At 45.6% G+C, this 14,511-nt stretch overlaps 1 protein-coding gene across 5 annotated transcripts in view; it reads right to left on the minus strand.

The window, feature by feature from the left end:
• ATP7B (ATPase copper transporting beta) overlaps window positions 1–14,359 on the minus strand; it is an 81,946-nt gene extending 67,587 nt beyond the window's left edge. For 2 of the 5 annotated variants that reach the window (XM_017951265.3, XM_017951263.3), the window contains exons 1-2: window positions 14,072–14,358; window positions 13,497–13,601 (exon numbers count right to left, since the gene is read on the minus strand). In XM_017951265.3, coding sequence (XP_017806754.3) covers window positions 13,497–13,547 — 51 coding nt within the window. In that variant the 5' untranslated portion in view covers window positions 13,548–13,601; window positions 14,072–14,358. The other 3 variants (XM_021929646.2, XM_021929644.2, XM_021929649.2) reach the window with 3 other exon arrangements.
• Between the last annotated feature and the right edge of the window lie 152 nt (window positions 14,360–14,511).

Here is a 14,511-nt window from a genome sequence, read left to right on the forward strand (position 1 = left end):
CCAGGGGGTTCCCATGTGCTTGACAAAACCTAAAATCCTTACAACGACGATCTGTAAGACTATACAGTTGCAGCCCTCCCATTCATTACCTTCCAACTTATCCTCACACTCCTGGCTCCTTACTCACTCTGAAACAATCATTCTAATATTGCTGTTCCTTAGGTAAGCAAGGCGTAAACCTGCCTCCGGAACTTTCTACTAGCTTAGAAATACTTCCCTCCAACCTCCCATATCCAGAGGGCTCACCTCCTCACCTCCATGAGATTTTTGCTCAAATGTCAACTTCTCAGTGATTTCCCCCAAATGACCCTATCTAAATTTCATGCACTCCCAATTCCCTATCATCCTTCCCTGTCTTATTTTTCTCGAGAATTCTCAATCACCACCAAATGCAATAATATATCTTTTACTTACTCTTTTTTAACAACCATCTCCCCAGTTAGAATCTAAGTTTCACAAGTGCAGGAATCCTTCACTTTTTTTTTTTTTTAAAGGACAGGGTCTCACTCTGTCACCCAAGCTGGAGTGCACTGCTGTGATCTTGGCTCACTGCAGCCTCCGCCTCCCTGGCTCAAGTGATCCTCCCACCTCAGCCTCCCAAGTACCTGGGGCTACAGGTGCGTGCCACCATGCCCAGCTTGCTTGCTTGCTTGCTTATTTATTTATTTATTTATTTATTTTTTGTTTAGTAGAGACAAGGGTTTCACTATGTTATCCAGGCTGGCCTCAAACTCCTGAGCTCAAGCAATCCGCCTACTTTGGCCTCCCAAAGTGCTGGGATTACAGGTCTGAACCACCACACACAGCCTCTTCACATCTATTTTGTTCAGTCACTGCTGTATTCCAAGGTCTAAAACACTGCTTGACACTTACAGATTTTCTCAATAAATATTTGTTGAATGAATGACAAAGAATGCCAAGCCAAAACAACTTACAAATGTGCTTGCTGTAAAAAGACTGCTAAACTTTCAGACAATACTCAACATTCAGGGCCGGGTGTGGGGGCTCATGCCTGTAATCCTAGCACTTTGAGAGGCTCAAATGGGAGGATCACTTGAGCCCAGGAGTTTAAAACCAGCCAGCCTGGGCAAAATGGTGAAACGCTGTCTCTACAAAAAAAAAATTTTTTTAATTAGCTGGGCATGGTGGCACATGCCTGCAGTCCCAACTACTCAAGAAGCCGAGGTGGTAGGATCACCTGAGCCCAAGGAGAACCAGGCTGCAGTGAGCCTGCCACTGCATTCCAGCCTGGGCAACAGAGAACCTGTTAAAGAAGAGGGGAGGGGAGGGGAGGGGAGGGGAAGGGAGCAGATGGGAGGGGAGGAGGAGAGGAGGGAGGGAGGGAGAGAAGGAAGAAAGAGAGGGAGGGAGGGAGCAAGCGAGCCTCATGCAAAAGCTGACTCCCTCCTCCCTCACTTACTCATTCCTTTATCCCTTCAAGCCAGGGATCTAAGCTCAAATACAGGGATCTCTCAGAGATATCATGGGTTTGGTTCTAGATCATCACAATAAAGCAAATATCCTAATAATGTGAGTGACACAAAGGTTTTGGTTTCCTTGTGCATATAAACGTTACGTTTATACTATAGTCTATTAAGTGTGCAATAGCATTATGTCTAAAAAAATACATATACCTTAATTTTAAAATATGTTATGGCAAAAAAATGCTAACAATCATCTGAGCTGTCAGTAAGTCATGGTCTTTCTGCTAGTAGAAGGCCTTGCTTCAATGTTGAGGACCGTGCTCTGGACAAGGCTTTGGCTTAAGAGAATGTTGTGTCTGGTTTGATCTTACGTCCAAATCACTAAAACTTTTTCCATATCAGCAGTAAGGCTGTTTTGCTTTCTTATCATTCATGTGTTCACTAGAGTAGTACTTACTTTCCTTCAAGGACTTTACCTTTGCATTCACAACTTTGCTAACTGTTTGGCACCAGAGTCCTAGGTTTCAGCCTATCTCAGCTTTTGACAAGCCTTCCTCACTAAGCTTAATCATTTCTAGCTTTTGATTTAAAGGGAGTGGACTCTTTCACTTGAACACTTAGAATCCATTGTAGGGTTATTAATTGGCCTAATTTTAATACTGTTGTGTCTTAGGAAACAGGGAGACCTGAGAGGGAGGGAGAGACAGAGACAGGAACTGCTAGAGTCAGTGCAGCAGTCAGAATGCACACATGTATAGATTAACTTTGCCATCTTATACGGGCCCCAAGATGATTATAATGGTAGCATCAAACAGCACTGATCACAGATTACCATAACAGATATAATAATAATGAAAAATCTGAAATATTGTGAGAATTACCAAAATGTGGCATGAAGAGAGTACATGCTGTTACACAAATGGCATCAGTAGACTTGCTCAGTGCAGGGTTGCCAGAAACCTTCAACTGGGTAAAAAAAAAAAAAAAAAAATACAGCATCTGCAAAAGGGCAATAAAGCAAAGGTGTGCCTGTACTGTCACAAGTAGGCAGTGACTTAAATGAGCAGAACAGGCCATGTGGGGCTTGCGGCCACAGGAGGAGCTCATGCCCCACCTGGAGGAGGCAGCTGTTCCTCAGCTCCAGCCAACTGTTGTCAAAAGGCCTGGTGTCACCAGAGCTTCCAAGAGAAGGTGGATAGCTGGAGTTTTATACAGTAAAATCTTCCCATTTTAAGATGTTGAAAACTGGCCAAAGTTCTAGCCAATGGAATATAAGGCAAAGTTGTTTGTCAGGGTTCCTAAGCAGGCTCCTTAAAAGACAGCGGGACTGGCTGGGTGTGGTGGCTCACACCTGTAATCCCAGCACTTTGGAAGGCCAAGGCAGGCAGATTACCTGAGGTCAGGAGTTCAAGACCAGCCTGGCCAACATGGTGAAACCCCGTCTCTACTAAAAAATATATATAAAAATTGGCCGGGTGTGGTGGCACATGCCTGTAAACCCAGCTACTCGGGAGGCTGAGGCAAGAGAACTGCTTGAGCCCAGGAGAGGGAGGTTGCAGTGAGCCGAGATCGTGCCACTGCACTCCAGCCTGGCTGACAGAGCAAGACTCTGTCTCCAAAAAAAAAAAAAAAAAAAAAGAGAAAGCAGGATTATCCTTGCCTTTCCCTTATTTCAGCGGTGTGCAAACTTGAAATACTCAGCTGCAGCCCCAACAGCCGTCTTAGGCCATGAGGTATCAGGAAGATGGAGTTGCATCCTAACTTGTGTTAAAAAATCATTAATCAGGAAGCAATTAGGCTGAGAAGACTCTAGCACTTCAGGTTCCTATGTAAGCAAACCAAATCCAACTCAATACAAACAGTAAAACAAAGCTTAAGCATAACCAAGCAGAATCCATCAACTACCTCTAACTAGAGGCTTCATCAATCAGGAACCGCCAACTAAACTCTAAGTAGGGTCTTTTTTATTCCTTATTTTTTATTTTTTCTCCAATCTCACGACACCTTATAACTAGGCCTTTCTACTTTAACCAATCAATTATTCTCTTTGTTTTGCTTCCCTGAACACTTTATAGTCTTTCCCTCATTCCCCCTAGATGGAGCCCTGAACTGTGTAGTCTGGCACTGCCCAATTCATGACTCTGATGGTACCGCCCTAGTGGGGGCGCTCTGTGACAGCTCTTCCCCAGAGACGTTTTCTGCCTAGGCCCTGGGTCCTCCAAGACATCCTCTGAAATCTAGATGAAAGTAGCCACACTCTACAGCTCTTGAACTCTGCTCAGCTGCAGTTAGCACCACATGGACACCAAGGTTTACAGCCTGCACCTCCCAGAGCAGCAGCCCAAGCCACACCTGAGCCACAGCTGGGGTGGCCAAGGAGCACTGCAGAATGCAGGAAGCAGAGATTCGAGGTGGCCCTGGGCAACTAGACCCATGGCCCCACTGGCGGGGCATGGTCCTCTCCCTCCTGCCCTCGTGGTCCAGGCACTCAGGGCCTGTGACAGGAGTAGCAGTCCCAAAGACCTCCCAAATTCCTTTAAGGTCATTCTTCCCAGCAGCCTTTTTATTCTTTATGATCTAGCCAGGCTGAACATTTTCCAAATCTTTGTAAGTTCTGCTTCCCTTTTGATTTTAATTTGTCTTTAATTTGTTTTCTTCTTGCATTTTCTTACAAGCAATTAAGAGAAGCCATGCAGCACCCTGCAATCTCTGCTTAGAGATTTCTTCCACCAAATATCCTAGTTCATCACTCTTCATCTAGTTCATCATCTATCCTCCACAAAGCATTAGGGCACAGACACAATTGACCCACGTTCTCTGCCATTTTATAAATAAAAACAGAATGGGCTTTTCTCTAGTTCCCAATAAAATATTCCTCATTTCTATCTAAGATCTCATCAAAATGACCTTTGCTGTCCATACTTCCACCAACATTCTGATCATGACCACTTAAGTAACCTCTAAGATGATTCGGGTTCTGTCTACAGCTCTGTTCTTCTGGGCCCTCACTAAAATAATCCTGAATGCTTAGTTCGTACTATCTAGGCTTTTTCCAGCATGTACCTCCAAACTCTTCCAGCCCCCTACCCTTTACCCAGTTCCAAAGCCAACTCTCCGTTTTCAGGGATCTGTTACAGCAACACTCCACTTCTTGGTACCAATTTCTATCTTAGTCCCTTTGTGCCTCTCTTGGGAACAAGCCCCCCAAAACTGGCCACAAACAAAATCTCTGCAGCACTGTGACATGTTCATGACGGCCATAACACCCACGTTGGAAGGTTGTGGGTTTACTGGAAGGAGGGCAAGGAACACCTGGCTGCCCAGGGCGGAAAACCGCTTAAAGATGTTCTTAAACTACAAACAACACCATGAGCAACCTGTGCCTAAAGGGCATGTTCCTGCTGCAGATAACTAGCCAGACCTACCCCTTTATTTCGGCCCATCCCTTACTTTTAGTTAATCGAATCTCTATAGAAACAATGCTAATGACTGGCTTGCTGTTAATAAATTTGTGGGTAAATCTCTGTTCGGGACTCTCAGCTCTGAAGGCTGTGAGACCCCTGATTTCCCACTTTATATCTCTATATTTCTGTGTGTGTGTGTCTTTAATTCCTCTAATGCCGCTGGGTTAGGGTCTCCCAACTGAGCTGGTCTCAGCATGCCTCTATAACAAACTACCACAGACTAGGTAGTTATAAACAATACAACTCTATTTCTCACAGTTCTGGAGGCTGGATAGTCCAAGATTAAGGCTCTGGTGAGTTAGTCAGTGTCTGGTGGGGGCTGCCCTGTTTTAAAATGGAGTCATGTTTTTGTGTCCTCCAGAGGAGAGAAACATTGTGTCCTCCCTCATGTGGCTGAAGAGGTGAAAAGGGGTAAACTCCCTCCATCCAGACTTTTCATAAGGGGACCTAGTCCCACTCATGAGGGCTTCAATCACCTCCTATAGGATTCACTTTTTAATACTGTTACTCTGGGGATTAACATTCAACATGAAATATGGGATGACAACACTCAAACCATAGCAAAGGCCATTCAAATAAGAACTGGGGAGGACCTGCCTTTGGTATTCATGGAAACCTAAACAAGAGAAGATTCAGGACAGCAGTGAAGGAAAAGCCAGAGGGCAATGGGAAAAGCAGTGGACAGACTGCCTTTGTGTATCAGGAGACACAAACAAAAATGTTCACAACAGAGCTGCTCATAAAGTGCAAAAACCCACAGACCTCCAAGCACTCTTCAAGGAAACTGGATAAACTGTGCTGTATACCCCCCAACAGCATTTAACACAGCCATGAATCTTAGAAATGCAATATCTAGTTAGAAAAGCTGGTCCTTTAAGACTAAACATACTATAATACCATATTTATGAGGCTCAGAAAGCAAGAAAACTAAATAATATATTATTCAAGCATTCATATATATGTAACAAAGCTTAATAGAAAATAGAAAGCTGGGTTACAATGAACACAATATCGAGCATGGTGGTCACCTCTGTGGTGGGCACTCCTATGGGTGATGCGAAAAGATAAGGAAGGAGCAGCTGGGAGGGTGCCATGGTGGTGATCACGCTCTTGTTCGTGAGTCAGGTGGGGTTCCTAGGCACTTTCTGTAAACAAGCAAGTGCAGACTATTCTTTCTAGGAAACTGAGGGAAAAAGGCAGAAGAGAAATAGTGTAATAGCTAGTGACAGAAACAAAGTAATGGGAGAGATTTTAGAATAAAAGCAAATTGCACAGTGTCACAGGCAGAAAGAGAGAAATCAGCAGAAAAGGGGAAAGTGGAGAGAAGACATGGTCAATAACCAGTAGGCTCCAGAACAAGCAGAGAGGAAGGCATCAAGGACACTGGTAGAGGGGATGACCTTAAAAAGAAGACAGGCCTGTCCTCCGATTCTAGAGATAAGGAGACAAACATAGGTTGTCGGTCTAAATAAAATTTGGAATAGAATAAACAGACAACCTACAGAAGGGGAGAAAATATTTACAAAATATGCATCAGACAAAGGTCTAAAATCCTGAATCTATAACAAACTTAAACAAATCAACAAGCAAAAAAGAACCCATTGAAAAATGGGCAAAGGACATAAATAGACACTTCTCAAAGAAAGACATACACGATACATGTGGCCAACAAGCATGTGAAAAAATGCTCAACATTACAAATCACCAGGGAAATGCAAATCAAAACCACAGTGAGATACCATCTCACACCAGTCAGGATGACTATTGCTAAAAAGTCAAAAATAGCAGATGCTGGCAAGGTGGTGGAGAAAAGAAAATGCATACACACAACTGCTGGGAATGTAAATTAGTTCAGCTATTGTGGAAAGCAACCTGGAGATTTCTCAAAGAATTTAAAAATAGAACTATCATTTGGCCAGGCACAGTGGCTCTTGCCTGTAATCCCAGCACTTTAGGAGGCCAAGGAGGGAAGATGGCTTGAGACCAGGAGTTTCAGACTAGCCCAACTGGGCAACATGGCAAAACCCGTCCCCTAGAGAAAAAAAAAAAAATTAGCTGGACGTGATGACATGTGACTGTAGTTGCAGCTACTTGGGAGGCTGAGATGGGAGGATCACTTGACCCCAAGGAGGTTGAGGCTGCAGTGAGCCGTCATCATGCCACTGCACTCCAGAGCCTAGGGGACAGAGTGAGACCTTGTCAAAAAACAAAAAGTAGTACCATTTGACCCCACAATCCCATTATTGAGTGTATACCTAAGGGAATATAAATCTTTCTACCATAAAGACAAATGCATGCATATGCTCATTTCAACACTATCCACAAAATAGCAAAAACAGAATCAACCTGGATGAGCATCAAAGGCAGAGCAGATAAAGAAAATGTGATACATGTGCACCATGGAATACTACATAGCCATAAAAAAGAATGAGATCATGTCCTTTGCAGCAACATGGATAGAGCTGGAGCTCATTATCCTAAGCAAATTAACACCAGAACCAAAAACCAAATACTGCATGTTGTCACTTATAAGTGGGAGCTAACCACTGAGTACACATGGACACTAAGAAAGAACAACAGACACTGGGGCCTACTTGGGGGTGGAGGGTGGGAGGAGGGTGAGGATTAAAAAACTACCTATGGGGTATCTGTACACCTACCCCCACAACACGCAAGTTACCCATGTAACAAATCTACCTCTTGAAACAAAAAGAAAAGTTGGAAAGGAAAAGAAAAATTGAGGGAGAAGGTGGGTAGAGCTAGGCAGAAAGTTGAAGAAAAACATACTCAATGATGTCAATTTCCTTGAGTAAGAAGTGAAGTTACCGTTGAAAATAAGGGACAGCAGAAATTGTGCAGAGGACTCACTCCAAATGGCAAAGGCTTGCCAAGAATCACACAAAGTTGGTAAGGACAAGTAAAAGGCATCAGAAGGCATAACTGAGATTAGAAACAAGAAACTGCTAGCAGCACCATCCATGTGGTTGCCTGAATTTCTGGCTCCAACAAAGCTGCTATGTTCAGAAATGAAAGATTTCACAATTACTAGTGTTTTAAAAGTTGTATTTGTGGCCGGGCATGGTGGCTCATGTCCGTAATCTCAGCACTTTGGTAGGCCAAGGAGGGTGGATCACCTGAGGTAAGGAGTTCGAGACCAGCCTGGCCAACATGGTGAAACCCAGTCTCTATTTAAAATACAAAAATTAGCCAGGCTTGGGGGCGGATCCTGTAATCCCAGCTACTCGGGAGGCTGAAGCAGGAGAATTGCTTCAACCCAGGAGGCAGAGGTTGAAGTGAGCCAAGATCAAGCCATTGCACTCCAGCCAGGCGACATAGCGAAACTCTGTCTAAAAAAAAAAAAAATACACACACAAAACACAACACAAAAACAAAAACAAAAATCAAAAAAGCTGTATTTACTATGTTAGTTACATCGCAATAAAAAAGTCATTCTCTGCTTTGCCCCCTATCTCACTGACCTTTGATCTGCTCAGATTTTCTCCTTTAACTTAGCTAAAAAAAAAAAAAAGAAAAAAGAAAAATCTATATAAGAAAAAAAAAGCTATGGACATTTCAGAACAACACTCATCACTATGCAATGATTCCAATTTTCTCCTATAGATAAAAATGATACTAAAGTCACCTGAACATGGATACTTCCTTGATACCTGTGCTATGACATCAGTGAGCAGTGTTCATGTTACTGGGCCATCTCCATCCCTCCCATTGAGAGGAAAATGTATGTCAGGTAAAGAAGCACTTAAAATCCGTCTCTGTCACTTGCTTAGTTTATTTTACCCTGCTCTGTAGTTACCAACTGCACTCTGTTGCTGCTAAAACGACCACTGGCCTCTAATATTCAGGACAGTTGAGTTTAGACAGCCTAGTTTCTCTACCAAGAAGACAATTCCATAGAGAGTAAGGGTAGAAGACCTAACTTACAGTTCTTTTTCAGGTTTTTCAGCCACCTTTGGTCTGGATGGGGATGATCATTTCCAACAGTCTCTAGCTGGTCTCCCGCAGTTTCCTGCCCAGTTCACCCTCTGCCTTGCAGGAGTGACTTAGGCTGTTATCCTGTAGGGTAAAGTCCAAACTCCTAGCCTGATAAACAGGGTCTTCCACGGACCTTCCAGCCTTCCACTCTTCCAGCCTTGCCACGCCCTTCACAGTCCCCTAACTGCCTCTTTCCATTTCCAGTCCTCTGGACCTTTACACATGCTGGTCTCTGCCTCCAACGCCTTTCTCTCCATGCTCCCATGTGCCTAGTCAATGCCCTTCTCTCCGTGCTCCCATGTGTCAACGCCTGCTCTTCCTGAAAGACCCACTGGAGCACCACTTCCCACTGAAGGAATTTTTGTACCCCTTCTGTGGGTGTTGTACTGTGTAGACAGCTCTGTTCCAGCACACATCCAGCACAGGGGCTGACCTCTCTTCATCTCTGCCTCCCCCTGCTTGGCCCAGTACCAGGCACACAGAAAGTGCTCCACAATGTTTGTGGACTGAAGGCTGAATGACCAGGTCACTGCTGCCCCACAGAGAGGCCTCTGAAGATAAAACAATGTGGAGAAATCATGTCGAGAATTCACTCATTCAAGAACAACTGCAGTGCACCTATACGTGCTATGGGAAATAGTTTTTTAAAGGGTACAAACCCGGTTCCCATTTCAAGAAGCACACAGTTGCAAATAAAAGCTATATTCATTAAATAATCATACCAGGTGGTATGACCAAGTGTCAAGTAAGTTTTGACAATAAAAAATAACTGAGAAAGTCAGCCAGGCCTGGCTAGGACTCAATCCTAGGTCTGCCCCAGCCACTCTGGCTTTCTTATTGTTCCCCAAACTCTAACATCATGTCTTCTGTACTGTTTCCACTCATGACACTTCTGACACCAAATGTGTGGGGCTTTTTCCCACACCAACCAATGCTCACTCTCCAGACACTAACTGGGGGCCCTACGATTCAATTCAATTCCGACACCAACCATCTGGAGTTAGCACAGACCCCACAGGTAAGGGCTCAGGCCCACAAGAGTGCCCACACTTCACATGCCAGTCGCCGGGTCTGGGCCATCTGGACTCCTGACCAACTGTGAAGTCAGGAGTTTCCTACAACTGCCTCCTCAGGTTGGGTAATTTACTAGAGCAGCTCGCAGAACTTAGGAAAGCACTTTATTTACTATCACCAGTTTATTATAAAAAATACAGCTAAGAAACCACCACATGGAAAAGATATGGCAAAATATGGGAATGGAGGTTTCCAGGAGCTTCCATGTCCTTTCCAGGCACCACCTTCCCAACACCTTGATGCGTTCACCAACAGGAAGCTCTCCAAAACCCATCATTTAGGATTTTTAAGAAAGCTCTATTTGTGATCCACTGCGCTGGTTAAAAAAAAAAACGCCAGGCCCAGTGGCTCACGCCTGTAATTCCAACACTTTGGGTGGGCGGATCACGAGGTCAAGAAATAGAGATCATCCTGGCCAACATGGTGAAACCCCGTCTCTACTAAAAATACAAAAATTAGCTGGGTGTGGTGGTGGGCTCCTATAAGCCCTGCTACTCAGGAAGCTGAGGCAGGAGAATCGCTTGCGCCCAGGAGGCACAGGTTGCAGTGAGCTGAGATCCCGCCACTGCACTCCAGCCTGGCGACAGAGACTACATCTCAAAATAAATAAATAAATAAAAATAAATAAAAATTTAAAGAAAGCTCTATTCTGCAGGCATGACTGATGAGATCATCGTCCACTGGTTACTGGCACAATCTCCAGAGGCTGGAGTACCGGGCTGAACACTCGAATCCCCTAATCACATGGTTGGTTCTTCTGGCAATCAGTCTCCATCCTGAAGCTATCTAGGGACCTATCAAGAGCCCTCTCATTAACAGAAACTCAGGTAGGGGTGAAAGAGATTTGTTATGAATAACAACAGATGCTCTTATCACCTTCCTTCAGGAAATGACAATGGTTTGAGAAGCTCTACGTCAGGATCAGGAACCTGGGACAAGACCAAGTATATATTTCTTCTTATCACACGACTGCCTTAGGACTCTCACACTAGATGGTTTCTGAACCTAGGATACTTCTCCGAAATCTGAATCATTCAAGGCTCTACTCAAATCCTACCTTCCCAGAGAAATCATTCCCTGACCACCTACTTAAAACCGCATCTTCCTCTCCACCCAAGTCATTCCCTTACTCTGCTTTTTTTTTTTTTTTTTTTTTGTAGACAGGATCTTGCTTTGTCACTCAGGCTGAAGTGCAGTGGTAGGATCACAGCTCACTGCAGCCTCAAACTCCTGGGCTCAAGCCATCCTCCTGCCTCAGCCTTCAGAGTAGTCGGTTCAACAGGCACACATCACTATGCCCAGCTTTTTTTTTTTTTTTTTTTTGGTAGAAACAAAGTCTTGATAGGCTGCCCAGGTTGGTCTTGAACTCCTGGACCCAAACTGCTTTATTTTCTTCACAATACTAACTAGTACCTGAAATAAAGCCACTGAAGGAAACCAAAACATTTCACCTCAAAATAGACTTATTTGAAATATTTTGAGATGGCCGTTCAGAGGGCCTACAGACAAAAGCAGTCCTACTGTGAGGGAGATGAGCATCTGTAGAGAATCTCCACTGATGCAGCCAGTTTTTCTCAGAGGGCCCTTCCTTGTCTGGATCTGGGTGAGATCAGCTGAGTTTGGCACCTTCAGGGTCTGAAACATTTCTTTTCCCTGAGGGCTGCTACCTGTGAGGTTTCATCTACATAAGACCACCTTTGCTAGCCAGGTCTCCTCTTCTCTCCCTCCTATAACCTGATTTACAAACACAACCTGTTTTTGGCCAAGCTTAGAGCCCCCACTCTTTCTGTAACCTCAAGATAGTATAAAAGTGGCAACCATCTTGCCTTCCTTTGAAATCGTATTTTGTAAGACTCTCACGGCATGTTAGTAAATGTGTATGCCTTCTCTCCTATTAATCTGCCATCTGTCAGTTGATTTTTCAGTGACGCTTCACGGGACACAGAAGAAGTTTTCCCTTAACTCCTACGCTATATATTTGTTTACGCCCTTTTTTTTCCTATCTCCGACAGGATGTAAATTCATGAGGGCAAGGTCTTGGTGCTACCTAAATCCCCAGTGTCTAAAACGCCTGGCACATAACACTCAAAAAAATATTTGTTGAATAAATGTTGATAACAAGATATAATATCTACATCAAAGGGTTTTTGTAAGGATTAAACACAAGAGTGCACATAGAGGGATATGAGTGCCTAACGCAATGCCCAGCACACACACAGTAAGCTCAATAACGTTGGTCAACGCTATTATCAGAGGATTCCAGAAGACAGGTCAACATGGGCAGGAGCAGTTACAGAACGTTTCAAGGAGGTGGCAGGTCTTGAGCTCGATTTGGAAGGATCAGGATTTTTTTCTCTAGGTGGGGACATTGTAGGAAGTTGAAATCTCCGCTGCACAAGCCACCACTCCCAATATTTCTTCATACCCCTATCAAATGCATAGTCATCATACTGTACAAACCACCTACCAAACAGACTCTCTCTGTCCATCCACTAATCCATTAGTTTTCATTTCTGTATCACTGGAGCCTAGATGAATTCACTACTAAACGGCACCCAGCAATGTTGCTGAATTAGTTTCAGAAATCTGTGGAAAAGAAACAGCCTACTGTTCTGTCCAGCAATCCAGGCCTAAGTATCTATCCTAAAGAAACAGCGTCAGCATTAAAAATCATGTACAAAGACGTTCACTTCTAAGAGAGAGAGAGGGGAAAAAAGTAGCAAACAGAATGTCCACCACTAGGAAACCATGAATAAACTATGATGCGTTCAAACTGTGCAGAGGTTGCACTGAATTAGACAGCTAGTGAAACAATCTCTAAAATATATTGTTAAACTGAAAAAAGTTAGAGAATACACATACGGTGATCTCATTTAGGTAAAACAAAAATTTTAACACCTCACACAAACGAAACCTAAAGATTTCTCTTGAGTGTGTGCATATTACATATAGATACATGTATCAACTCTTCAACACTGTGCCTGAAACATAGTAAGTTCTCAATAAATATCTGCCAAATGAAGACATACGTACATGAATAGAAAAATACTGAAAAATAGATCTGCTTTTCGTGCAAAATATTTCTGTGCTGTTCGCATTTTTAAAAGATTGTTTTAATGTATTACTTGTACAATTAAAATGAACTTAAAACAGTTATAAAAGTTCCAGGGCCTCGATACACCATATCTGGTCCAAGCACCAGGCTCTGAGTAACTTCTCTAGGTAACTAACTTCATCGTTTTGAGCCATTAGGGCTCTAGCACAGCAACTCGACGCTCACTTTACCTCTCCAGCATCAGATCCCTTAAAAGCATAAAGATGCATTTTGAGGTGCGGGGTTTTCCATCGTTCCCAAACACCAGTTGACCGCACGCTTTTTCTAAAGTGTCCTTTTCTCCCACGCCACGACGCCCCTGGAGCTGGGGGTCTGGCTCGGCCTTGCCTGCGCACCCCCTGGGGTCGAGTAAGCGTAGGACATGGGGAGGGAAGTCCTCCTGGTGGGAGTGAGCTCGCTGCGCGGGAGCGGGGTAACAAAACTCACTTTCCTACTGGCCCCCTCTCTGGCAGTGATCTGTCTCTCCTGCTCAGGCATCGTCCCGCGCGGACACCGAATTCTTCTCTGATCCGGCTCAGAGCCAAAGGTCACCTGGTCGGCAGAGGAGAGTGTGGTGTTAAAATCCAGGGAGGGGAGGCGCGGAGCGCGAGGGCATCGGCGCGGCTCGGCTCTAATGCCAAGAGGGGTCCGGGAACCGCCCCTTAATTAGGGACCGGGGAAGCTGCAACCCTCGCCACACGGATGATTCAAAGTTGCGCGCCGCCGTCCTCCCGACTTGGGGGCGTGCGGATGAGAGCGCGAGGGGAGAGTGGGCCTCGGACCCTCGCCCACTCCCCAGGGGGCTGGGAGTGCCCGCCCTGGAACTGCCGGCCCCGCCGGTGCCTAAGTGTCCTCTGCCGTGCCGGCGCCGCAGGGCGGAGGCCCGTCCTCCTCCGCAGTCTCAGTCACCTCGCGCTAGTGCGCTCCGACACTGTACTGGGATCTCAGGCGTGTGCGGGAGCGGGAGGGCAGGTGAGCGCCGCAGAGCCGGGCCGCAGACGCAGCTCCCAGGGCTCACCCACCGTCTGCGGGGAAGGTGCCGGGTGGCGCCACGTCGGGTCCGCTCTGCGCTGCCCCCTCCTCGGACTCTGCGATTGACTGCCGGGCGCCGCGGGTCCCAAAGGAAGCAACCGCGGCGACAGTGAACTTCGCACCTGGAAAATCGATCCGCGGTGCGCAAAGGCCAGCCAATGGCCTCCAACGGGCGACGGGTTCTGGGCCGCCGAGGGGGCCGCAGGCGCCCAGGCGGGGGCTTCCAATTGGGGAGAGGGGCAAGGGAAGGAGCGACGGCTGTCAATCACAGGCCACGCCCTCCTCAGCCCAACCCCCGCTGCTGTCCCGCCCAAGGGGGCGGGTGCCGTGTGCGCCAGGCCGAACACTAGTCTACGTCTCGGCATATTCTATTGGCTGGAAGGCCGTGGGAAGCGGCTACCAGCAACCAATTGTAACGCGCAATTGGCCC

The sequence above is a fragment of the Papio anubis genome, chromosome 15 (assembly GCF_008728515.1).
Source record: "Papio anubis isolate 15944 chromosome 15, Panubis1.0, whole genome shotgun sequence".
NCBI classification, from domain to species: domain Eukaryota; kingdom Metazoa; phylum Chordata; class Mammalia; order Primates; family Cercopithecidae; genus Papio; species Papio anubis.